Below are 25,551 nucleotides of genomic sequence, written 5' to 3' on the forward strand. Positions count from 1 at the left end.
ACCAGTAAATATGATAATTAATAGGCACAGGACAAATTGCCCATTTCTCATTGGATGGGTACAGTTTTTCCTTCTACCTTTCAATTTTACTTTTTTTTTTTGCCCATAAAAAGCACTTCCCCATTTGGTCTTTTTGAATACTGAATTGGTCACTTCCCATCCTAGAATACTCTCATATGCATAGTAATGTATAACCTTCATTTCCTTGTACATGATCTGTCCATTTAGAGATAGTTATTTCTCCCCACATGACATTTTCCTTCTTCTCCAAAGAACTATTTTTGGAGTAACATAATGCACATATAAGCCTGAAGAGAATGGATATCAGCCCAAGGATGGGAAAACTTTCATGAGCTAAACATTATTCACAGAAAAGCTTGAGACATTTAAGGTTATCGTTTTTGTGCATGGGATCTTTTTAAAGAGATCTGCCATTATATTAAAAGTTTCATGAAATAACCTAAAGACTAATAAACAAATTCCCATTCAATCACTAGCGATATGACAGCTACCATTCCAACATTTGCTTGACTGATTTTCCATTCATTTTCCTGTTTGAAAGAGCAGAAGCTAATACACGGAAATTTGTCTCCACTGAAACTTTTCTATTTCCTAGAGCTATAGTGAACTTCATTCCTTTATGTGCCTTAGATAGAGAAGATCCAGTGCAGACATATTTCTTAATAAATAAAATGACATTATTCCACTGAAACAAGTGGAATTTTATGCCATGTAATGATATTAACCAGAATTTTAGCTCTTTCATACATTTCAGAAAAAAGAGGATATTAATATATATAAACAAAAGACTTGATTAGTTGTACTGTCTTGCATGCAGCAGGTACCTGAATAAACTTCATGTAATAAAAATGTACCCAAGACACATCGGGGAAAGAGAATATGAATCAACTACCTTCCTATAATGGCTCTGATTCAGAAGAGGAAAAGGATTCATGATCTCATTGCTAACATATGATGAATAATGGAAAAGCAAGTCAACTTCCAAAATACATACATTTTTGTTGCATTAATTATACTAATACTTTTGACTCTATAAACACAGTAAGGTCTTTGCCTTGGCTCTATTTTTGTACCAAGTAACTGTAGCCCCAACTTGTTTTGTATTGTTTTATTACATTGAAATCCACCCAGAGTTCAGAGTCAGGCAGCACCCAAATTTAAATAAACAGGATTACATTTAAACACTTCCCACACTATCTACCTATTGAAAAAAATGTATGATGTTCAGTAAAGAAAGGTTGGAATTGTAAACATATCACTCAAAAGAGGGAAACATGTACATTAAGGTTCCATGTACAGTCACCCAATTTACTTTTTTTTTTAAAAAAAAAATTGATTTATATGCCGCCCTTCTCCGGAGACTCAGGGCGGCTTACAAAGTGCTCAGCAATAGCCTTCATCCTTTTGTATATTTATACAAAGTCATCTTATTGCCCCCACAACTGGGTCCTCAATTTACCTACCTTAGAAAGGATGGAAGGCTGAGTCAACCTTGAGCTTTGGCGAGATTCGAACTTGCAGTAATTGCAGGCAGCTGGTATTAATAACCAGCTTAATAACAGGGTGCCTTAGACCACTGTACTACTTAACTTATAAGCAAAATGCACCATGGGAAATGATGGACTAGAAGAAATAACAACTGGAATTAAATTTACTTGATGGAGCGTCAATCTCAGACATTCTGGTAATGATACTTAGATGGCTAGAAGTGAAGAAGACTTAAAGAATTTCTTGCTGAAGGTGAAAGAGTATTAAAAACAGACTTTAAGATTATGTCAACAGGCCAATGTAAATAGCAGAGAAGAACCAGCAGTAGTAAAGACTTTAATTTCGTAGGCTTAAATTTTCACTATAATAATGAAATAAAAAGCCTTCTTTTAACTGGGAGAAAAACTAGACATGGCTGTGAAAACTGAATGAAAACAAACTGATATCTTTAAACTGTGATGCTGAAGTACACTGATTAAAAATAATCCGATAGTCTACAAGAAAAATGAATAATTCAATCCTAGATGAACAGTGCTCATTTTAAGCACTTATAATGAAGCAAAATAGTAAGATATTTTGAACACATAATAAGAGGACACGGATACTAGAGAAGTGTTTTAGAACATTTAGAAACACCAAAGATCATTGGAAAAGAGGCTAACAGAATACATAATGCCTACATTGTACTTTTTTATATATAAACTTGCACAAATCTATTTAAGTTGTTAAAAGCTCATGCAAGCATGAACTTTTAACAACTCAAATAACAGTCCCTGACAAATGATGGCAAAATGATGTCCACTGAATCGCAAAGAGTTGGAAGAGGCTGAACTCATTTTAAATAGCTACAGCATGATGCCCAATATTTAATCTGACAAAACATGAAAAGCATTTGCTATTTCGGAAATTCTATTAATTTATTTTTTTTATTTTTTATTTTATTTCCAATTTCTATACCGCCCTTCTCCCTGAGGACTCAGGGCGGTGTACAGCCAAAATTAAAAACATGCAATACAAATATTAAAAACAATTAAAAGATATATAAATTTGGCCCAATTAAAAATCACTACCAATTAAAACATTTAAAAATTTAAAAATTTAAAAATTTCTTCTTAAGCCAGCTCAGCTTGCTGGAAAAAATGGGTTTTAAGGGCACGACGGAAGGCATTGAGGTCTTGGATTCTCCTTATCTCTGGGGGCAACTGATTCCAGAGGGTAGGTGCCCCCACAGAGAAGGCCCTCCCCCTGGGGGTCACCAGACTGCACTGTTTGGCTGATGGCACCCCGAGGAGGCCCTCTCTGTGGGAGCGCACGGGTCGATGGGAGGTCGTCGGTAGCAGCAGGCGGTCTCGAAGATAGCTAGGCCCTATGCCATGGAGCGCTTTAAAGGTGATAACCAACACCTTGAAGCGCACCCGGAAGACCACCGGGAGCCAGTGCAGCTCACGCAGGAGCAGTGTTACATGGGAGCGCCATGCTGCTCCCATCACTACCTGCGCTGCTGCGTTCTGGACCAGTTGGAGCCTCCAGGTGCTCTTCAAGGGGAGCCCCATGTAGAGAGCGTTGCAGTAGTCAAGGCGGGAGGTGACGAGGGCATGAGTGACTGTGCACAGGGAATCCCGATCAAGAAAGGGCCGCAACTGGCGAATCAGGCGAACCTGACAAAAGGTCCCCCTGGTTACAGCCGTCAGATGTTCCTCCAAGGACAGCTGCATATCCAGGAGGACTCCCAGATTGCGAGCCCTCTCTGTGGGGGCCAACGACTCACCCCCAATAGTCAGTGATGGAGTCAACTGACTATATCGGGATGCCGGGAGCCACAGCCACTCAGTCTTGGAAGGGTTGAGCTTGAGCCTGTTCCTCCCCATCCAGATCCACACAGCCTCCAGGCACTGGGACATCACTTCAAGGGCATCATTGGGGTGGCCTGGGGTGGAGATGTACAGCTGGGTGTAATCAGCGTACTGGTGGTATCTCACCCCGAAGCTACGGATGATCTCACCCAGCGGCTTCACATAAATGTTGAACAGAAGGGGCGAGAGGACCGATCCCTGCAGCACTCCACAAATGAGAGGCCTCGAGGTCGACCTCTGCCCCCCTGCCAACACAAACTGCGACCGGTCGGAGAGAAAGGAGGAGAACCATTGTAACACGGTGCCTCCCACCCCCAACTCTTCCAGCCAGTGTAGCATGATACCATGGTCGATGGTATCAAAAGCCGCTGAGAGGTCTAACAGGACCAGAACAGAGGAGCAACCCCTGTCCCGAGCCCTCCAGAGATCATCAACCAACGCGACCAATGCCGTTTCCGTGCTGTGCCCAGACCTGAAACCCGATTGGAACAGATCTAGATAGGATGTTTCCTCCAGGAATTGCAGAAACTGTCGCGCGACCACACTCTCAACAACCTTCGCCATGAAGCATTATTAAATTAAATTTAAGTGCAGTCCTCGACCTAAAAAAAGGTTCCATCTTTGCATCTTCCTCCCAGACAGCAAGACTCTACTTCTCCTCAATTCTCTTTGAGATCATTAGTTCCTTGCTAGTAGTAGCAACGATGCTTCCCCCTGTGTCTTAATGATTGCTGAATATCTCTTTTTCCCATTACCAACAGAAGTAGGGAAACACTGATGCCTTCCCTCAGAATATTGTAACTTCATGGAAAAATGGACAAAGCATTCTGGGGCAGCATAAAAAATGATTCAATCTTCATCTAGCCCATAGTTGCCAACCCATAATTGCCAACCGACAATCTAGAAAATATAAGTGGCCAGTTATTGTACGTGTCAACGCCGAACTAAACCTGGCAGAAGCCATTTTCCTAGTTCATCGTTGCCACACACTAAATGAGAGGGCAGGAGGTTGGAATGCTTTGCTAGATTCAAAAGAGATCTTTCTCATGGGAACCACGGTCATCTCCCAGGTAATGGGAAGAGGAGGAGGAGAGTGCTTGAGGAGCCCGTCAATTAACCTAATTGGCCAACGTGACTAGTGACATTTCGGGAAGGGGTTATTGCTGGCTTTAATTATGCCAAAACCGTGGGAAAGATTCAGAGTTGGTTTTTCACTAAGCGTGCCGATATGATGTATCTAATAAAGAAGTTCTTTGAGGAAATGAGTGGCCTCGGAGTTCTGATTTGACTGGGATCGTTAGTCAGAACCTCAACATTAAGTTGCTTTTATGGTTCACCTCACCAAAGACGCTATAAATGACTTTGAATAGTAACATTAAGTTGTGGATAATACTGTTTTGACATTATAACAATCTCATTGTTGCCAGATAAGGCAGAAAACTGCAAGAAAACCTACAAAAGTATATTTTGCCTCAATACCAAACTTAATGTAGGTATTTCCTTACTTCAGAATGCAAAATTCACTTAGAAAATGGAAGCAATTTAATATGACATAATGCTGGCAACTTAATTGGAAGTGATCAAATTACTTCCTATTTCAAGCATGGAAAAAGTTTCCCTGAGTAAATAAGAAAGGAAATCTATTGAAACACACAAACCTTTTAAAAAGATATTTTAGAGCAAGAATTCGAAATAATTAGCCACCAACAGCATTTCTCATCTCAAATACATTATTTTGAAAAGAGCATCTGAACATGCATTACCATCTCTTAAACGATCCACTATAAAAGTGAAGCCTGTAGTTCTTGGGTGCAAGACATATTCATACTTCTGAAGTCCATTTTTTTCAGCAAATGTATCACTGCGGGCTTTAGTTTCATCTACAGAAAAAAGTAGAAGGAAAAACAATTATTAAATGCCTTAAATTTCACCATTACAGAGAACATCACTAGAATAAAGGAGCAAAGAGGTTATAATAGAATGCATTTATTTCAATAAAAATCATCACAAAATACTTCTTTCACTTTCTTATATAAATATAGATACAAGCTTTACTCCCAAAGTCCAATTCTTAGAATGCAGAATACAACTGTCAGGAGAGAGCAGCAGTCATGGTATGCCTTGGTCCAAAAGGGTTTCAAAAATTGCAGGACCAAGTCCCAAAGGTTGAATCAGCAACAACACCTAGAACCTATCTATTAGGTTTTATAGGATAACAGATTCAGGACCCCAATGTTATATTTATTAGACGTTATTTCTGCTTTTCGTTAAGAATAAATAGGTAATGAAGCACAGCAAGTAGGAATCTAGGAGTCCATACAGATAAGCAGTATGTGAGAAAACCTTGCAAATTTAGATATTAATTTCCATTAACCAAGAAGCACAAATTGTTGTTTTTTTAATGAAAAACTCAATCTTCCGAAGAGCCTACCAGATTGCCTCTTTCAAATCCAACAAGAGGAATGAAAGCACTATGTTAAGTTCAAAAACTAAATTTTGTTAGTATGCTTTTTATGAACAGGAAATGTTTGGGACATTATGCATCCAGAGAGAATAATATAATGAGAAACAGCAGTAGCAAAGAGCAATGATACATGTCAGGACTTGTGAGGAAGTACAATCTTCTCTATTCAGTATATTAACATTAAAAACCAAATCAAACCAAACAATAGAACTCTTCAAAACAAGTTTCTTTTTTCTTTTCCTATACTTAAATAGAATAATATTATCACCATCCTTAAAACGAACGTTGTCTTACCTGAACGTTCCTTTTCAGCTCTCTGCGACTGCAATCCACCTCTGGGTTTCCTTCCTTCTCGCTTCCTTTTGACTGGGTGATTTTTTTCAACTGTCTCTCCGTGCTGTGGCCATGCCCAATTTCCCATGATGCACCAGTCTTTGAACGAAGGCGTGACCACCTCATAAACAAATCAAAATTTCAGAACAAGCTATATAAACCTAGAACACTGGAACCCGTAAAAAAACACAAGAAATCAGGAACCAACAGGGCGGGTGTGGATTGCAGTCGCAGAGAGCTGAAAAGGAACGTTCAGGTAAGACAACGTTCGTTTTCCAGCCCTCTGCTCCTGCAATCCACCTCTGGGATATACCAAAGTTCAAATCCCAGGGCGGGAAACTACTTGGACTCAGACTCCTGGACCTCAAGGACACTTTGGAGAACACGTCGCCCAAAAGATGCTTTGGCCGAAGCATACGTATCAATCCGGTAATGCCTGATGAAGGGTGTCACAGAAGACCAAGTAGCGGCCCTACATATGTCTGAAACTGAAGCCTGCGTAGCCCAGGCGGCCGACGCTGCCGCACTACGAGTAGAGTGAGGTAAGATGCGACTCGGCACAGGACGAGAACGTTGCTTGTAAGCTGTAGCTATGCATGTCTTAATCCACCTGCCCACTGTGGATGAAGAAATCTTTTGGCCCAAAGAAGGTGGATGAAACGACACCAGAAGAGCCTCAGTTTTACGGATGGATTCAGTCCTGCGAATATAACGACGTAGAGCCCTACGCACATCAAGGGTATGCCAGTCTTTTTCGCGTTGATGTTTCGGTGACGGGCAGAAATCCGGAAGGATAAGCTCCTGAGCCCGATGAAAATATGAATTCACTTTGGGTAAGAATGCTGGGTCCAGACGTAGTATTACTGTATTAGGCTGAAAAATACAGAGATCTTTTCTAATCGATAGGGCGGAAAGTTCAGACACACGTCTGGCCGAAGTGATCGCCAATATAAAGGTTATCTTGAAAGACAAATACCTTAAAGGAATTGACCCCAAAGGTTCAAAGGGAGGGTACATCAAGGCCTGAAGAACAAGGGAAAGGTCCCAGGTTGGGTATCTATGAACAACAGACGGACATAGGTTTACAGCTCCGTGAAGAAATCCCTTAAGTAGCGGGTGCATAGACAAGGACGAGTATGGAGGACACCGAATGACCGTAGATAACGCAGCCGTCTGACGACGAAGGGTAGATGGTGACAACCCCTTGTCTAAGCCGGATTGTAGAAAGCACAGGACGTCCTCTATCCGGGCTGAAGTAGGATCCACCAGGTTAGCCGCACACCAGAGACAGAAGGCCCTCCAAGAAGATTCGTAGATTCGCAAAGTTGAAGGCCGACGGGAAGCTTGGATCGTACTTATGACGGAGTCGGGAAGGCGGTCCTTTAGCAAGATAACCCGCTCAAACGCCAAACGGCCAATTGGAGCCATCCTGGCTCTGGGTGGTCGATGGCCCCTTGGCGTAGGGCGATGCGGTCCGGTGGAATCAGCCATGGTGGACGAGACGACAGGGCCACAAGGTCTGCGTACCAGTGCCGACGAGGCCAGTTGGGAGCCACCAGGATCATTTCGGCCCTCTCCTCCAAGAGCCTCCGAATCACCTGAGGAATCAGGGGGATCGGGGGAAAAGCGTACAAGAGCCCTGGAGGCCAACGGCATCGGCCAAAAATTGAACACGAAGAGAAAGGCACACCAGTCAGTCAGCGACTGAGTGAAAAGACTGGTGCATCATGGGAAATTGGGCGTGGCCACAGCACGGAGAGACAGTTGAAAAAAATCACCCAGTCAAAAGGAAGCGAGGAGGAAGGAAACCCAGAGGTGGATTGCAGGAGCAGAGGGCTGGAAAAGTATGAAAAACAATTAAGAATGCCTGAAAAACTAATAAAATAATGCAAAAAAATAAAAGCTGAAGATAAAATGTTACATATTTTTTCACTTTAAACATTTTAAATTAAATTTATATGACACAGAAAATTATAGATAAAACAACTTAGTATGATATAAAATCGTGCCAAAAAGATCTTAGATGTGTTTCATCATAAATATTCTACTAATTCTATTATCAGATTTCCAAAAATATTTTTCCACTATTTATTTAATACAAGCAAAAGTAAACATTTAACTTTACTTATTTATTCTAGTCATTACTACGCACAAAGATGTGAAAGAACTACTCTTTACTTAATACTATATAGCATAACTTTGTCTGGCAACACATTATAAGAATAATTTAACTCTCAGACACATAATAAAAATGAAATATTCTCCACTAACTAGTAACCTGGTCAATAGCATTTTGGTAATACTGAACATGTTGATTAATTCTGGATCTCAGTAGTCTGACTTGATATATAAAGAAATGTTGCTGTAATTGAATAGAAAGAACAAGCAAAAATATTGCCAATTTAAAAAAAACAAACCCAAGACCACCATGTTAACTTGCATTTAATTAGAATGTCAATATTTTTGCCAGCCTGATACTGACACTTTATCTTTTCAACCTTTGTTCACTTCTGTCCTGTGCTGAATTGTTTTTCTTTTAATGACCCTGTAATCCCTTAATTTGGGGTAAAGTCAGGGCGGCTGAATAGAATTGAGTGTTTAGTGGCCAGATGCCCTTCTTCAAACCTACATGGAGTTTGAAGCAGTTATTTTCTCTTTGCTCCCCAAGGAACATCTGCCACTAGCTAGAATTGAACTTTCAACCTTCTGAATGGGAGACGAGCATCTTCACCAGTCGACCACCACGCCACTCTTCTGTGCTAAATTCTGGATGTGCATTTTTAAAATTCTATCCAAAACTCTTTCACATCAATTCTATGACCTTATTTTTGGAACTATCAATATTACATTAATTATATTATATATTTTATATGCAAGCCAAGACAATTCCTCTTCACTCTATACAACTCAGGCAAGCCAAAAGGTTGGACATCTATGCTTTAAGAAGTGTTTACAAATAACTATTTAATGTTCTGAATTTAATGGTAAAATCCTTTTCTGGTATCGTATTACTGTAATTCAACCTACTTATAGTATTTCCAACAAATGTCTTAAATGCATTGTGGAGCATTAAATTAAGTAACAATGAGCTACCTGTGAGATCAGTTCCTTCAGGAAAGATAAGAAGCTGTAGAGGTTCATGGATATCACAAAAATAATCCAGCATATTTCCAAAATGATGTTTGTCTTCTTCCCATTTCCGCTGAATGAAAATGAAGGCAGCAACCTGCATGGCCCAACCTAAAACAAATTTGGAGAATTTCTTAAACACTGAATTATTTATTTATTTGGATGGTCCCTGAACATGATTTAGATTCCCAAAGTATACAAATATGTTTTAATATAAGAACTCAATATATTTATTAGTAAAAAAAATATCAGTGTCTATGATTATATTAAAAACATAAAGATTTTGAGATATGTTGCTAAAACCTGTGGAAAAGCAAGATTTACATTAACTGTTTTTAAAATCAAATCTACATTCATACAATAAAATGTTGCAGCAACAATGGCTTGATCCCAAAGAATGGAAATTTCTTCCTCTAAATAATTTGAAGAAAATGTTTCATAATCTATTTTTAAGGAGACTTTGAAGGGGGTGCAGGAAAAACGATCCCCCTTTCCCATTCTGCTGATGTTAAGGGCTAATTAGAAACTTATATTTCTACTGGAATAAATTCTACATTTTGTTCCTTAGGGATGATTTTTAAGAGGAAACAGATGTCTAACCAAACTGTCAAAGTTTGCAAAAAATGAATGCCATTACTTCTATTTTCCTTCTGAACTGAGTTTAAACATTAAATCCTTCAATATTATGAAATATACACGAGTCTAAGCACATTAAAGAATTAGATATTAAGTACAGAACTATCACACTATATATAATTTTAATTATTGTTTTAAAAATGGCAAAAAAATAGCAGCACCATTTCAACCCTTTCCAAATTCTATTTTCTATTAGTAGACTTCTACATTATTCACCATTAACCATTTCTCTTCTTATTAATAACTGAGCAAATTTTTTTTACAATTTGGTACCCTCAGGATGTATGGGTATTATAACTTCTAAAATTCTGGGAAATTCTCTCAACTCCAACACAGCTGAAGACATCCATGAGGAGAAGCTGATCTTGTGGTTCATCAAATTTTAATTGTTTTTATTATAAAACAGCCAGATACTTGATATTTTCCTACAGCCAAATAATTCATCAAAATTATATGCATACTATAAACCATAGATACCATCTTGTTATGTGTTATAAAGCAGCAATCCCCAATATTTCTGGCATGGTGGACCGGCAGAAGGGGAGGATAGTTTCACATGTGCGTATACTACTTGTGCAAATGCAGCTTGCCCAGCCCAGTTCCCAATGGATCACAGCCCGAACCAGACGTTGAGGACCTCTGTTATAAACCATAGAAAGCAAGCTTGTTTCATGAATATTTCTGAAAATCAAAAATTATACACACAGAGATACACAATTTTTGAGAAAGTGGCTGTGCAATCAGTTCCAGGCCAAACTTCAATGCTGGATTGCAACAACCAAGAGGGAAACCAGAAGAAATGTTATCAAAATGCTTAAAACGAAATTGTGATTTAAATGATTTTTGTTCTATTGAAATTATTATTGGTGCCATTTCTTCTAACAAAAATTCCACTGAAAAAACTAGACTGAGATTTAGACTTGATTAATTATCAAATTAGATAACATTTTCTATGATTACCTCTGCAGAACTATCATTTCCAATTTCTCTAAAACTCGTGTTCTTTCCTCTTATCTAGATCAGCATTAAAATTCGTATTGCAAAAATTTTTTTTGGTGTAAACCAAATTTTCTGATGTAAACAATTTGGTAAAAATGATAACATTATAAGGAACACTTTCCATCATGTGGACTCACAATATAAATAACTCTAACTAACTCTAAGTCTGACAGCTCCTGATAGAATTGCTGGAAGACATCATATGACACTGTTGATCAGACTCTCACTTAAAAAGGTCATCACCTACAATCCACAAAGCAAACGACAAGCTATTTATACAAGGTTTAAAGGGACACAGGACATACACACACATACAAAACCTTTGACCCTATTCAGATATTGGCTTGCAAAGTATAACAACAGGCCTCCCTCTAAGGAATTATGGATATGATGGTAAGTACAAGCATAGTGACAAATTCAAGCAAAATACAAGGCAATTCCTGGTTGGGAAATCACTTTAACTATAAATGGACTGTTGCAAAATAAACTGTGTTGCTTCAGTCTTTGAACAGTATGTGGACTCCTATTTACAAGGATTTTATTGCACAACCCATCTTCATAGCTATTCTATCTTAATAAACATGCATTTCTAAACTATTCTCACATTCCAAATTGCTTTATCTTTGTTCCTATGTTTCTTTTCTTACATTTCTGTCTTTGTTCAATTCACCTTTTACCCTTTCTCTCTCTTAATTAGCCTTAATTATTTATCTAGTGATGAGATTCTTTACTTTCTCTCAACAGTGAGAGAAAATTCTTTACCTCTCAGGTACATGTTCTGTGGCTGGGCACATTCTTACCTCTTCACACTGATAACACTTTGAGCTTGCTGGTGACCATGTTCGAGGTGCTAACTCACCTACTGCTGTGGATTTTTAGGAAGGGGCATCCTGATTTGCTCCCATGTCATCATCACCAGTTTTCACATTAAAGGTACCATAACCCATTATGTTGTCACTGGACACTATGTCACATCTTCAGTCAACCAGGAACTCTTTGGCCTCTTTTCCTTGGGCACCACACTTAACAACAAATAGCAGTTAGTTCTCTGACCCCAAGACAATGTAATTCTATTTAAAAACAACCAGCTCTACTTTTTAGCTTCTAAAAAGGTAAGAATATATAGGCATGATGTACATGAGAGATGGATACAGATGGCCTTGCAACTTTGGCTGTCCTCTCATAATGACTCTTCACAATTCAGCTACTAAGTAATTTGGAAGAACTGTTTTGAAAACATTTCCTCTTATTTGATGTCTCCACTTTATTTATTTTTTTATTTCATATTTTTATGGTATTATCGTGATTTTGCTCATGTTGTTTATTGTTACTGCCTCTTATTTATGACCACTGAATTTTTAGATTGCATTGTGAATATTTTAATAGTATTACAGTATTTATTCCATGTAAGCCATGAAGAATCTTTGTTGAATTGTGCTGGGGTAGAAATTTATTTAATCAATAAAATAAACAGCCAGATATCTGTGTCATGCTTTGATGTGGTAACGTCATACTATGATGTTCTATATGCAAAAGTAAAAATATAAAGATATTATTAATTCTAAAAAATAGTATGGTGAAAGGCTCTTGAAGAATAAGTAGACCTTGTAGGACTGTGACAGTCTTGCATTTGAAAGGTTCATTCTTTTAAATTGTTTTCTCAATATATACATTAATTCAAGTTTCTTTTTAGATTACTTATATATCACTTGCTGGTTTTATATTATGTATTTATTGATATCTGTAGAAATTGGAGCACCATCCTGTACAAGCCAAATATGCCCAAACTGGCCAATTCCATTGAAATACAACTAAAGGCAAAAGAAAAAATACAGACAGTTCTAAATAGCTACTCACTTCAACTTCATACACATTTTGCCAGTTTTGTGCTGCTGTGGAATGAATGAATGAATGATAGATAAACAAACTATGGTTATAATTAACAACTTTGTGGAGTTGTTAAACTAGCACATAGTTCATTTCCATGCATCACTGATTTATTATGAATGCTCACTTCAGCAGCAAAGATTGTAACAACTCTCATGGATAAAGATAAAAGTTCTCTTTTTCGTTATTTTGACAGGTTAGTGAATGTCAAATGGTGAGAAGGTGGTTGTCCTATGCCCTGTTTGTGAGCCCCTCAAATGGGTATGGGCTCAAATGGCCACTAGTACAGCAGAGCTCTCAACCAAGGTTATGTCCTCATAATATTGTACATGCTCTGAGTAATTTATTTCTAGTGACTTGACATTAAAGATAAAACAAAATAAAAGCAATGTTTTGATAGTTGCCCCATATAAATTGTGGTTGTCGATACATTTGCCATATCTGAAAGTATTGCCTGTTTGTATCTTAACTTTAGTTCTGTTCTTGCCAATTATAAGACAAAACGAAATAGGATGTGAAGTCCTTGGTGCTCTCTGAACTTGGTTTATTGCTTGCAGATAGGAGCCAAGTACACCTATATCTCAGTTCTTTTAAATAATTTGATTTCAGTATTTGAATTGTAGCTTGTTTAAAATGAAGACTAGGGTACAGGTCTTATTCTTCAATAAATACTAAGCTGATTCACATTTAAATCTAACACTATACAATTTCTATGCTATCACACATAAATGCCAACAATAATGTAACTACTAACAGCAGAATTTGGAATTCTGAAACAGAAAGAAATTGTTTTCTTGATAGAGTTAAAACATAAAAATAAAAAAGACCCAAAATAAACTTACTCAATAATTTCTAATTACAAAGGTTATCTATTAACTCGAGTTAATAAATTGTTAAAGAGAAGCTTATTAATCCAATTTCTTCACTGTGGGTTTGTCAAAAATATCTGGTGGAACACTATGGAAAGCAGGTAGAAGACTTGAATGATCTAATCCAGTATGGCTGTCATACAAAAGGCTAAAAACTAAAATTAAATGCAAATCAATTTGTATGATATATGAAGAGAAAATTAAAAAAAAAAACATACTTGGAGCAAGATCTATATTTGCTTTGGTACAATGAAAAGAAGGCTATATATAATGTTAAACACCTTTATCATTCTGGGACTTTTCTCTCCAAGAGGCTCCAGAGGGCCCTCAGGACGTTAACAAAAATAATATATTTTAGACTATTATAAATCAATCAATCAATAACCTACCAAATCCCGGAATGACTTTGAGACTAGATTTGAGGCAGATTTTTTCAAGTCGGAGGTAGCTATATCTCAGCAAGCAACTCCATAAAAACATCCAATCCATTCGTGTTCGATGATTCATAATTATGACACTTCTTTCTCCGGGGATGAATCCATCACCTGTTATGACTACTTTTGACCCAAACACTATCTCCAGCAGGGCCTACATAAAAACCAAAAATATTATATGAGAATCCTATAAATGAACTAAATATCTCAGAGCAAATATTAATACTGATCAAATAAAAAAAAACATTAAACTGCACTAAAATTTTATACTAGTCTATGCTTACCTCCACAGATACAATATAGCGTTTTTTTTCTTTGAAAAATTAAAATTTACCTGAAGAATTTGAAAAACTTTTCACAATAATGTAACTGCATAAATGAATAATAATAGCAACTGCATGGCTATGTAAGATGAGTCTAACACCTCGGAAAATCTTTAGGTCACTACTTTTATTTCAAAAGTTTTATGTACAGATTCTATATCACAAGAAATAATGATTTAAATAGTGTTAAATAGTGTTACTCTAATTCAGAGGATTGTGAGTTCTAGTTCTCTTTTAGGCATGAAAAACCAGGTGGGGGACTTTGGGATAGTGACTCAGCTCAATTCACCTCCAGATTGTTCTGGGAAAATAAGAGGAAGGAGGAATATTAGATATTGTCGCTACCTTAAGTTGTTCATAAAAAAAGGATGGGATAAAATCTAAAAAACCAAAACAACCCCCCCCCAAAAAACATCCAGTTAACCCAGTTCTGATCTTGAATTTTATTTAACAGGGAATACAATGTCCAGAGATGTCTCCCCGGTATTTACAGAGCTCCATCTCACTTTATTTTTATTTTATTTATTTAAAAAATATTCAAATGGGTTCCTGTAGTTTCATACACATTTAAAAGAAAGTTTATATAATGAATTCATTTTATTCTGCTTTTACACCTGTTGTATTTTGCTTTAATTTTTGGATGTTTTTATAGTTGTTGTAAACCATTTCAAGTTTTTGTTTTATAATATAGGCCTCCCAGAAGCCTCCCAAAAATATTTTTAGAAGACTAAGCAAGTATCAACGAGCCCAGCAAAAAAGAAAGTTAAACTGGGATACAGCGAATCACAGAGACCAATTTGCCTTTGGTATATGTGTTTTATAACTGGATGTGTTTCCAAGGCAATCACTTTGTCAGAGTACCCAGAGATGTTTTTAAAATTCTAAAGGTGTCTGCTAGCCAAATAAAGTTGCCTAATCCTGCTATAAAAGAAAGGAAAAATAAGTATACAAGATACTTGTAGACAGAAATGTGGGAGAAGTTAATTTTTCAATCTCTATTTAGGGAGTTGTTGATACATACAGGAGTTATACCCTAAAGGAGTAAATCAATAATTTTCAGTATTTCTTCAAACTCCAGTGGAAACTTAGCTTAATTTGAGGGTTGGCATATTGTTCAACCACAGAGGATGAAAGAAAATGTAGAACTGTGGGGCAATCCTTACTTGCTAAACACTGAAACAGTGTCTTACTGAATCACCACATGGTCTGTAAGAAGCTTTAGTTATGTTGTAAAAGAAACAGAAAACAGACATACTGTTTCAAATTAAACATATTTTGTTATAAAGTCATGAACATCTTTTTCACATGAACCTCTTTGCACTGCACTGAATTGGTGCTTGTGGCAGAGCCCTTGCACATTCAGAAAGTATGGTAGTCGGTAGGCATTATTCGAGCAAACAATGACCAAGGACTGCTCTGTGAGATACCACTCTGCAGACCTCAGTAACAGGCTTTGGAAAGTATTGAACATTTAAAACCATTTTTTCTCTTGCTTTCCTTTTAAAAAGAAAATGGGAAGTTATATTTTGATGATGTGGCAGTTTGCCACCATACTTTTATGGACTTATAGCCACAAGAGCACTACAACTCCCCCTTCCCACGTATCTCACCCCTCCATCTGTGCCATTGTGGCTTCTTTTACTCCGCGGCCGTCAACACTGTATCTGACCAGAATGGTCTTTCTCAATACAATTGTTGGCTCTCCGAGACTTTATTCCCAAGGTCACACACAGTGGTTTCCATGCAAGACCTGGGGAAGATGGCCTTGCTTGGCCAGCAGCTGCATCATGAACTGCCAGGGTGGGCACACCTCATCAATAGTTGGAGCAAGATTGAAGGTCAGCTGCAGTGACAAACACAGGGTGGCAGGAGACTGTGAGTGCAAGGTGGCTGGAGTGGCTGAGATCCCCAGGGCATTGTGGCTTTGTGCCCTGCTGCTGGGTTAGCTGTGACTTTCAGGAGCTATTACTTTGGAGTTCTGTGGTTTTCCTACATCACACTTCCTCAGTCTTGGTTTAAGGAATGCACAGGATGAGAGCGCTAGTGACATTATAGGTGGGACGTATGCTAAAATACTTTGCAGGCTTTTAGGCAAGAGCGAGATAAACAAATATAATGGAATCCAGAAGTATCTAATGTACACTTGAAGTATTAGATATTTAGAATCCATTTTGAGATGACAGAAAGTTGCATGCTGTTGAGTCTTCTAAATTCTATTATTACTTAGGGAGACAAATAAATCCTACACTTAGGAAGAAGAGAGTCTGTGTTTATATAAAACCATGTTTTACAAACATTGATTTATCTCAAGCTACACATTAAAAGTTTTAGTATTAGATTAAGGTTTGCATTTTTTTTTAAAAAAAAAATTCCATTCAATCATGTCTGATTTTCAGAGACTGCCCGGACAAGTCCCTGCAGTTTTCTTGGCAAAAATTTTCAGAAGTGGTTTGCCATTGCCTCATTCCTATGGCTGAGAGGTAAAGAGGCTGACCCAAGGTCATCCAGTTGGCTTTGTGCCCAAGACAGGACTAGAACTCAAGGTTTCAGGATTTATAGCCTTAAACAAACTGGCTCAAAAAGCTTGTATAACCCTGCTTAATATGAATACTTAAGATCTTTCTACTGACAAATCTGCCTGGTGACTTCACAAACTTTGTTGTTGTTTTTTACAAAAAATAGCAATAAAATTATAATTTAAAAAGTGGAAATAGACCAACCAATTATCTAGATTAGTCAAGATAACATTTAAAAACAGGAAACAAGATTTAGGTGTGGGTAAAACTAAAACCTAGTGGGTAAATTTTAAAAAAAGCTTCATTATTATTAATACTAACACATCAGAACTAAAATAAGTAGCTATTGCTGAGCAGGCAAAGGGCAAAATATCCTGAAGAGAGGAGACCTGACAGTCCTAGAATAAGCAAGGTAACCCTGACAAAGGCAAGATCTTTTATCAAAGCAATGAGAGATAAAAACATATTTTAAGTCTATAATAAGCAAAAAATGTGTAAGCAGCTTATATGGAAACCTCTCTAATTCAATGATTATAAGAATGGGAGAAGGGATAGAACAATTAGACTTCTGTTTTTATATTATTACAGTCAGTAAAATAGGCTGTATTTTAATAATAAAATGCAAGTAGTTTCATTAAAAGTAATTTTAGTCCTTATGGAGTTGATTCTTGGCCTAATCTACTTGATGGGGCTAATAGCCACTGAGGCTCACTGAAGTAATGTTAGTAGAGATCCTATCTTTTATCAAATTTCTCAAATAAAATAATGTGCATTACCTAAAAGAAGAAAACACAAATAAAATAAATGGCGTGCAGGATTTTATGGACAATGTATAACAAATCAAGTATTATTATATTTTCCATTCCAAAGTAGAATAATACATTTTTTAATGGTTGATCTTTTTTTATACTCATCTTAGTAAATTCTGGGTATCAATTATTTCAAGGAAATAGCCATTTTCTTTTACTGTTCAATGTTCTTCCAGTTAACTTTCAAATTTTTCTTTGCAGCAAATGGCTAAGTCACTGAAGCTAAGTATACTTCTTTAGGAGAAAGTACAATTTAATCCAATGGAATATATTGCTTACCCAACATGTAAAAGCAGGAGGGGAGGACTAACAGCTCCCCTTATTATATTTAAATTACAACTCCTAGCATGCTTTATTCTTCATTTGATTAGAACTAGTTGAAGATGTGATTTAGTAACATTCTGAGGGCCTTAGCTATACCCACACCACCTCCCACTTGGATATCTTCACTTTTCACTTCTATCCATCAGGAGCCCCAACTTGTAGGAGAACAGTCTATATGGGCTCCTCCTCAGACTCACCATGGAAAAGTTTTTAGCATAAACCCCTGGGACTTTAGTTTGCTCATCTTACTTGGCACTCAATAAAGCAACAGATTTCTGAAATCATTTGTTGGCAGTATTTTTAGAAAATAATGAAAGACAGAAGAGCCATTTTTCCTTCATATCCCTCCTCCACAATCACACTTGCTGCAGATACTTTTTGAGGAAAGAGGTTTTACATATAATCATTTGGAGCCTGGAAGCTCTAGGTATTTTCAATTAAAGGAATGAGCTAACCCTCCTCTTCATTTGTACTGGCTGCAATATTACACACTTGGCTAAAAACAGCAAACCCGTTCAGAATAGAAATGGGCAATGTTTCCCTATTTTGCAAATTTCATATTCTGTTTCTTAGGAGTAGACAAACTGCAATTCAAATAGTCAATTAGACAAAATGTGGGAGTATACATGCACAAAAGTTCACGGAAGTGTTGAATAATTCAAAGGAACCAATTTGATGCATTGAATCAACACTCAGTTTAAAGGAATAATTGAATCAAAGCTTTGCATAGCTTAAGAGCTAATATTATTAAGTCCTTTGACACTAAGTTCCTCAACAACTAATCAAATTTCCATAACCTGGTTATCTGGGATGAATTTCATCCTGATAGTCCTAATGAAGTAAACAGGCTTCTTGGAACTATTAACTTGGCCTCCTGTGTTTTAGAGCTATGACCCTCCTAATTAGCCAAGGCTTCCTGGAAGACAATATGTTATTGAACCTTGGGGGAGACAATGTTATTGAGCCGGGGGGGGGGGGGGGGTTATCCTTGAAAGAGAGGGTGGTCCCACCAATAATTAAAGAAAGCTCAAGAAGCTATTCCGGGGCCATATTGGATAATTTTCAGCTCCAATTTCCCTTTTTAAGGAAACTTGCTAAGAAAGTAGTCATGCTATAGCTTCACAGAATCCTGAAAAAAGGAAGATTCATTTATACCACTTTCAATCTAGTTTGAGTTCTGGGTATGGGACCAAACAACGTTGTTTGTGTTTGTTGATAACTTCTAATGGAAACAAGATGGGGGACAGCACATTCATCCTACATCTCCTTGATCTTTCATAGACTTCAGAGAATTTTTGTATCAAAATTGATCCTAGTATCCTTCTGGACTGACTCTGCCTCACATAGGGATCATTCACAGTTACGACGGTGATGAAAAAGTAATTTTGCAACCAATGTCCAACCAATATATCTAGCATAGTTGCCATTTATTCACCAATCCAAAACTAGTATACCAGCCTTGTTTAAACATTTTATACTGAGTTTTAAAGCATATTATCTGGCATGACACAATATATTATTTTGGAACATGGGAGTGGGGTGCGGAAGAGTTTATAAATTATAGACATAAGCAACTTACCACTGGAAGAGTAAACCAAGTAGCCACAACACGATCAGTAAGCCAGCGATACCAAGCTGGGGAAATAGACATCAGTGGCAGTAGGGGACCAAGCATGAAGATGCTTCCAAAAAAACTTCCCAAAAAGAGCGCAAGTACAAAATAAATTCCTTTCCATAGCACCATGGTTCTGAAACACAATGGAACAAGGATTTGGTAAACAGCTTTAATGCTAACTTTTTCCCCAAACAGTATCTCTTCTGGCCTTTCTAGTGGTAGTTATCTATTTTTGTTTCTAGTTATTTGTTTTAGACATTAAATAAAAAGAGCAATTTATGTACACAGAGAAATAATTTATACATGCCAAGAAATAAAATTGATACATCAACTGATGGTTAGCATATCAGCCGGTGATACTAGTACCCCAAATATTTATTTTGGAAATGAACTGACTCTGAACAGACTATCTCTGAAGAGACTCAAAGAACTAATTTTGATATTTTAACTATTTAGAAACAGTGGCATTTTCTAAATTCTGCACCTCTACTATTGAAAAGAGTGCTACTGTCAAAATCATACTTGCAATACCCTTTCAAATAAATTCAACACATGTCAAACTTAATTACTCTTATAAAACATGCATCAATTCCATGATAAACATCTAATACTTAATGAAACAGATGCATAAAACTGCTTTTTTGATTAAATGTGACTCAATTGCAGAATATCCTATCATTTGTTAGGCTTCTTTCCACCTTAGTAAGCAACTTCCTATCATTAAAAAAATTTGGAAACACTAGTTTTCCAAATTACAATCTATAAATAGGCAATCTCCTATTTTTTTATTACAGTATTAAACTAGTTGTTTGTAAAAAGTAAGAGGGTGCTCTTGTTCACAACTCTGAACAGCTCTCTAAAAGATCAGTTTAAAATTGCATACAAGAATTTGCACTGGACAGACAGGAAACTGATGTTTTCAATTTTAGGGGGAAAATAGCAGTGGAAAAGCAATTTGGCTAACTTGTTGGAATTTCAGTTGCACTAACAACACATTGCTCAGAAGGTATCTATACAAATTGAATAATATACAAACACAAGTTGACTATAAAATCAGCTCAGCATTTAACAAATATTCTAAACAACATATGCATTCATAAAAAGGATGGGATTGGAAGGTGGATGATAAATATCAGAATGTGAACATGAACATGAAGAGTGCAATTGTTTTTTTTTCCTTTGCAATTTACCTAAAATCATACTAAAATGGATTAAAATCATACTAAGATAACTTAGATGTTCTAGGGAAGCGATTGTGACAGTGGTCAGGATAGGGTTAACTACCCTGATCTGGCAAAGATCGAGTCAGGAAGTTAAGCTCCTCCTCCTGCTGCTCCCTCCAGCTTTTCTGACTCGATCTGTGCAGATCAGACGCACTTAGCCCATTCTCCTCATCGAGTCTATTAATTTACAAAAGTTTCTTGCTATTTACAGAAGTTTCTGGTTTTGAGGTGCAGGCAGCGAGGGAGACTTCGCTCTCTTGCTGCTGGGGCCGCTTGCGGTCTTCGGGGATTGAGGCTGTTATCGCGCCTCTCCCCTTACCGGCGAGTACGGCTCACGCCCAAACCCGCCGAGGGGAACTCCCTTTGAGGGTCGCAGTTCCCTGGCTGCTCGGCGGCTGAAAGCTTGATTGGCGGCTTGGATTCCGGTGAGCGGGGCCTTTCTCCGCTCCCGAAGGCACCTCGCGGCAGAGTAATCCCTCTGCCGCTCTTCTCAGCCGCCCCTTCCGCTGCAGCCTCACTCTCCCGTTCAAACTTTGCCACCAGGGAGAACCATCTGCGCTCGCCGCGGAGGTGATTGACAGCCATCGGACTGCTTCCGCAACGGAGACGGCGGTATTGTACCTGGCTGAGGGCCTGGCCTGGGGCTTACCGTGGGAGGCTTTCCCCCCTATCAGGGACAGCGTTTGGCGAGGTTTCTGGCTAACCGCCATTTGAGTGCCCCTTCGGCCGCCATTTTACTGCTGCCTCGTGATCATTTGAGGCCCTTACTTCTAAGATGGCGTCTCGTACTTCGAAGTCAACTAAACGCCAGGCCTCTGAAGTTCCCGAGGCCGGACCTTCTTCGACCTTACCTTCCAAGAGGGCCAAAAAGACTCATTCCTCCAGGGAGGATAAAAAGGCCGCTGACAAGGCCAAAGAAGAATTACGCCTTCATCAGGCGATCGAGCGTTCTATCCAGAAGGCCATGAGGGAGGCCTCAATTAGGGACGCTCCAGCACTATCTATGGCAGCCCCCCCTCAACCCCCGCTGGCACCCCAGCCTCCCTTGGCTCCTCCACCTGAAACCTCGGGGGAGCAATCTCAGGCCTTGCAGCCCCTATCTCCTGATGGGGACCATTCTCTCCCTCCCTTACAGGAGGATGTTTGTGAGGCCCTCTTCGGGCCACAGTCTGATTCACCTCCAACCCAGGGACAAACTGCAGTCTCCTCTACCCCCAGGGATGCCCCTAAGCCCGTGGGAGTCCCTCTCCCTGCTGGCTTGAATTTGACCCCAGAATTCCTGGACTTCTTTCAGTCTGCCATACAAAAAGGGGTACAAGCCGAACTTCAGCGCAGAACCTCCTCCTGGGTGGCGGGTTCTGACTGCTCTAGGGCGGACCTAGAGGTTTCCCTATTAGAGGAGGCCCATCCTCCAGCGGGGGCCTATGCCCATTCGGGGGCTCCTTCCGTGCACCCATCAGTCACTGAGAACGATGGTAGGGACAGGGACCTGTCCGAGGATGAGGACTTAGCACCTGATCAGCCATCCTTCATTGGATTATTTAAACCACAGCTTTTCAGGTCACTGTTACACAAGGCCAAATTGATCACTCGCCTGGGGAACCCCCCTGTCCCTTCCTCTTCAGGGGGCGATTCAGGGACTCCTCTACCCCTTTTTGAGGTTCCAGAAATCGAAACTGAAGAAATACCTGGGCCTAGACTTTTCAAAGACGTATTAAAGAAGCAATGGTCGGCTCCCTCATCGGGGCCTAACCCCAATCAGCTTGACCGGCGCTTCTATAACTTGGCCCCAGACTTGTCGTCACTTCTTCAGATTCCAACGGTTGATCCCCCGGTAGCGGCCCTTACGGCCCAAGCAAACGTTACGGGTCCTCCTGAGGACAACCTCCGCCCGGAGGATAAAAGGCTGGAGCAGTCTCTAGTGAAATCCCATTTGGCCTCAGCCTGGGCAGCTAAATCTGCCATGGCTTCATCCTTTTTTAACAGGGCATCGATTCTTTGGATCCGACAACTGCAGGATAGGCTCCCAGTGTCGGATACCAGGACCCACCAAGATCTGAACAAGATCTTGGCCGCTTTGGAATTCTCTGCGGACGCGACCCTCAATGCGTCTCGCTTTACGGCCAAAGCAATTGGTTCCTCCGTTACTGCCCGACGCCTTTTCTGGCTCCGCAATTGGCAAGCGGACGCCAGGTCAAAGTGGCGCCTCGCTTCTTCTCCCTTTGAGGGCCCTTCCCTCTTTGGGGCCCCGTTGGAACCTCTTTTGATAGAAACAAGGGACAAGAAACGTATCCTTCCCAGTGTCTCTAGGAGATCCGAGTTCCGGCGCTCCTTTCGCCCCTTTGACAATTCCTTCCCGGGGGGGCGGTCTCCTAGGGGTTTCCCCCAGCGATCCCGGCCTCCGGATCGCCAGGGATTCCAACCCCAGAGGGGCTTCTCCAGACGCCAGTCCCGCGGGGGCCGCGGTCGGCCCTTCCGTAGGTCCCGTTAGCTGCACGTCCATCCCTCCCATTGGGGGCCGCCTGGCTCTCTTTGCCAGCCAATGGGAGGCTTCATCATCGGACGCTTGGGTCCGGGAGACGGTTAGGTGGGGCCTCTCCCTAGAATTTCTCTCCACTCCCCCCGACAGGTTTCTCCGATGCCCTCTTTCCCGGGATCGGCAGAAACGGCTCCTTCTGGCGTCGGCCATCAAACACCTCCTTGATATCCGGGCCATCGAGCTGGTGCCACAGGAGCTGCACGGACAAGGTTTTTACTCCCGCCTGTTCGTCGTTCAGAAATCCTCGGGGGGCTGGAGAGCCATTCTGGACCTCAAGTCCCTGAACCGCTGGGTTCCCTACCGGCGGTTCAAGATGCAGTCTCTCGCCTCCATTCTGGAAGGCGTTAGGGTCGGGGATTTCCTTACGTCGGTCGACCTGACGGAGGCCTACCTACATGTCCCCATTCATCCGGCGTACGTCAAATTTCTACGGTTTTGTCATGCGGGCCGTCATTACCAGTACCGTGCCCTTCCATTCGGCCTTTCCTCAGCCCCTCGGGTCTTTACCAAATTAATGGCTGCTCTTGCAGCGCACCTCCAAGCTCGACCAATTCGGATCCAGTGTTACTTAGACGATCTTCTCATCCTTTCGAGTTCAGAGGTGCGGGCACGTCAGGACCTGAATGCCACCCTCCAGGTCTTGGAGGCTCACGGTTTTTCCATCAATCGGACCAAGAGCCACCTGGTACCTACGACCCGCATCCAACACCTTGGGACTATCATTGATACGGTTGAGAGCAGGGTCTACCTTTCCGAGGAGCGGCTGTCCAGCTTGCGGTCTCTGGTCAGCTCCGTTGCTCAGGGAGCCCCGGTCTCCCTGGCAACTCTATTTCAACTCCTGGGAAAGATGGTCTCATGCATTGGCATCGTGCCGTGGGCCCGTCTCCACTGCAGGGCTCTGCAGTGGTTTCTTCTCCCGTACCAGAAGTCTCGGAATTCGGACTCCAATATTATGATTAACCTTAACTCTTCTGTCATTCAGTCCCTCCACTGGTGGTCTTCCGGGGCCCTATCCCAGGGGAGGGAGTTCAGGGAGCCCAACCCAGTCATTCTAACTACGGATGCCAGCCTCTCTGGCTGGGGGGCCCACATCCAGTCCCGCCTAGCCCAGGGCCTTTGGTCTCCGCAGGACAAGGGCCACAACATAAATTGGCTAGAGCTCCGAGCCATCCACCTGGCCCTTCGGGTGTTCAGGGAGGTGGTGAGGGACAGGCATGTCATTGTCCGGATGGACAACGTGGCCGCCAAGGCCCATGTCAACCGCATGGGGGGAACACGATCTCGCCCCCTCATGGAGGAGGCGGAGCGCCTGGGAGCCTGGGCGGAGGCCAACCTGAGGTCCCTCCGGGCCTCTCACATTTCGGGCCTGAGCAACACCCAGGCAGACTGGCTGAGCCGATCGATGGTGGACCACGGCGAATGGCATCTCGACCCGGCACTGTTCCGGAGGATCACGCAACGGTTCGGGGTTCCCGTTGTAGACTTGTTTGCCACACGGGACAACCGTCAGACGGACCGTTTCTTCTCCAGGTTTCCGGACCCGATGGCGGACTCCACGGACGCTCTTCTGAGCAGATGGCCCAGGGGCCTTCTCTATGCCTTTCCCCCCCTTCCTCTCCTATCCAGGGTGGTGCGGAAGCTCCTAGACGAGAAGGCGGACCTGATCCTCGTCGCTCCCCATTGGCCTCGCCGGCCTTGGTTTGCCGACCTCCAGGCTCTGTCGGTCCGTCCTCCTTGGCGTCTACCCCCCGCCGACGTCATTCTCAGGCAGGGCGCACTACAACACCCGGACGCCGCCTGGCTTCAGCTAACCGCCTGGCGGTTGAGCGCCAGCTCCTGACGGAATTTCATCTTCCCACTGACGTGGTCGATACCATCCTGGCGGCTCGTCGCCCGGCCACGCTACGTATCTACGGGGCGACATGGCGATCCTTTGCGGGTTGGTGTGACTCTAGAGGGCTGGATCCGAAAATGGCCTCTACGGAACAGGTACTCGTTTTTCTTCAACGAGGGTTGGCTGCGGGACTCTCACCCAACACCTTACGCAGGCAAGTCGCCGCTTTGTCTACCATACTCTGTTTGGGTTCAC

General features: G+C 40.8%; 1 protein-coding gene across 6 annotated transcripts in view; it reads right to left on the reverse strand.

Annotated features, from left to right (window-relative positions):
- The window catches only part of LCLAT1 (lysocardiolipin acyltransferase 1), a 77,337-nt gene that overhangs the window by 27,499 nt on the left and 24,287 nt on the right, over positions 1-25,551 (reverse strand). For all 6 annotated transcript variants that reach the window (XM_070932430.1, XM_070932431.1, XM_070932433.1 and 3 more), the window contains 4 exons: positions 19,665-19,833; positions 14,069-14,267; positions 9,253-9,399; positions 5,126-5,242 (listed from right to left, as the gene is read on the reverse strand). In XM_070932430.1, coding sequence (XP_070788531.1) covers positions 5,126-5,242; positions 9,253-9,399; positions 14,069-14,267; positions 19,665-19,829 — 628 coding nt within the window. In that variant the 5' untranslated portion in view covers positions 19,830-19,833. The remainder of the gene's footprint in view (positions 1-5,125; positions 5,243-9,252; positions 9,400-14,068; positions 14,268-19,664; positions 19,834-25,551) is intronic.

The sequence above is a fragment of the Pituophis catenifer genome, unplaced genomic scaffold, assembly GCF_029215685.1.
Source record: "Pituophis catenifer annectens isolate HBS135680 unplaced genomic scaffold, rPitCat1.0.hap2 SCAF_1, whole genome shotgun sequence".
Classification (NCBI taxonomy): Eukaryota; Metazoa; Chordata; class Lepidosauria; order Squamata; family Colubridae; genus Pituophis; species Pituophis catenifer.